This window comes from Olea europaea, unplaced genomic scaffold (assembly GCF_002742605.1).
Source record: "Olea europaea var. sylvestris unplaced genomic scaffold, O_europaea_v1 scaffold4004, whole genome shotgun sequence".
NCBI classification, from domain to species: Eukaryota; Viridiplantae; Streptophyta; class Magnoliopsida; order Lamiales; family Oleaceae; genus Olea; species Olea europaea.
In genome coordinates, this window is record NW_019259645.1 from 16,161 (window position 1) to 17,897 (window position 1,737).

Genomic DNA, 1,737 nt, shown 5'->3' on the forward strand with positions numbered 1-1,737 from the left:
TTTGGGTCGAAGCTTAGGTCAATTTTGAAAGAATTAAGCGACACTAAATAACATTAAATGAGATGCACAATTAAATTAATCATATAATTTTACATTTAATTAAGTCGGTAACAGCATTATTCATAGACAAATTACAGAATAGTGAAATGATTCTGATTCCCACAAGATGTCATTTAATATACCAATCATCCGTGATTAAATAACATAATTAGGTTTAAGCATTCCTATAAATAAATATAAATACTACTGTACACCCTAATAAGTCATGTGATGATTGCTATTGGTATAATTAGAGTGGTCATCCTCTATAAGTATTTTTATTACATAGGGATGCATTTTCAAGAAAACCTTTGAAATATTCTTGAAAACCTGCTAATTGAGATGTTTCCTTCACAATCACAAGATGATCCGATCTTTAAGGACCCTTCAATATTCCAAGAAGATATAGTAAACCTAGAAGAATATCTGATCGCAGATCATCAAGATTCTTCAGTGCTGACCAGAAACCGTAGTCGTGCTAATCCTAAAGATACAAAAAAGCGGCAAATAAAACCATCTTCAGATGATGAAGAAAACAAGGAAGGGGTTAGTGCTGAAAACAAGGGCAAGAATATTCCGCATAGAGAATTTGAGAGGCAAAGAAGGAAACAAATGGCAAAGCTTTATGCTTCGCTTCGATCACTTCTTCCTCTTGAATATATCAAGGTGAACTAATTAACAAGATTTTAGTCTTTTCTTTTTATTCATTACAGTCGATTGCTACCAATCATCTCTACCAAACATTGTATATTCCAATTTGCTATAAATTTAGTTCATGTCCGTGGTGTTGTAGGGGAAGCGTGCTGTATGTGATCACATGAACGAAGCTTTGAATTACATAAAAGACATGCAGAAGAATATACAAGAACTGAGCTTGTGTAGAGACAAGCTAAAAAAATTGTATACTTCAGGCTCAAACAGTAATTTAATGCCTAATAGTGTGACAGTGAGTCCTTGCCAAGATGGTGTCGAGGTTTTGATAAGAACTAGCTCAATAAAGGGAGGGTTTCCTCTGTCAAGAGTTCTTGGGGAATTGATTAGGACAAATCTCAATGTGGTAAGCTGTGTTTCTACAAAAACAAATGATCAAAGGTTCCTCCACAGAATTCAGTTTGAGGTAAACATTTATATGATTTCACCTGTTCTATATATCTTTACAAATTTCCAATTTTTTTAAGAAAAATTAAATTAAAAATTGTTGTCTACTCTCTAACAGTTTAAGCTTGGTTTAATTCCATATTCGAGGAGGCAAATGTCACATGGCCACTTTTTATGATAAATTGTTCACATATTAGCCTTTGAAAAACAGAATTTGACCTATTTAAGAGGAGGCACATTGACGCCAATTTAAACTCATAAAATTGTTTTCTCTATAGTGTTTTTAGATGAGATGGTTCAATATCTAAATAATCCTTTTTTTGCAGGCCACAGCCACGGTACTAATGTGCACCGATCTATCAGCATTGCGTGAGAGACTGTTTAATGTGATTAATATTGAGAATTAATTTTTCAATTATCATCTGTTGCATCAATCATCAAAGGGATAAACTTGGTAGGGCATGTTCTGAGCTTGAAGTTACCTACAATAAGCATATCTACATCTTGCCTTCAACACTTGTTTTCTTTTAAGAAGTGTGTTACAAAAGGTAAAGAGCACTGGTTTTATCCCAGAATTCCATTCAAGATGCTCAATAGTTT

The 1,737-nt window shown here is 33.4% G+C and overlaps 1 protein-coding gene across 2 annotated transcripts; it reads left to right on the forward strand.

The window, feature by feature from the left end:
- Window positions 1-294: 294 nt before the first annotated feature.
- On the forward strand, window positions 295-1,728 carry LOC111387379 (transcription factor bHLH120-like). Of its 2 annotated transcripts, none has more exons than XM_023011936.1 (3): window positions 295-705; window positions 833-1,156; window positions 1,256-1,412. In XM_023011936.1, exons 1-3 carry the CDS (start codon window positions 382-384, stop codon window positions 1,313-1,315), a joined length of 708 nt encoding a protein of 235 aa, XP_022867704.1. In that variant the 5' UTR covers window positions 295-381; the 3' UTR covers window positions 1,316-1,412. The 2 variants fall into 2 exon arrangements, with proteins under 2 accessions (XP_022867704.1, XP_022867703.1); XM_023011935.1 differs by lacking the exon at window positions 1,256-1,412 and adding an exon at window positions 1,464-1,728 and having other exon boundaries at window positions 297-705.
- The last annotated feature ends 9 nt before the right edge of the window (window positions 1,729-1,737 follow it).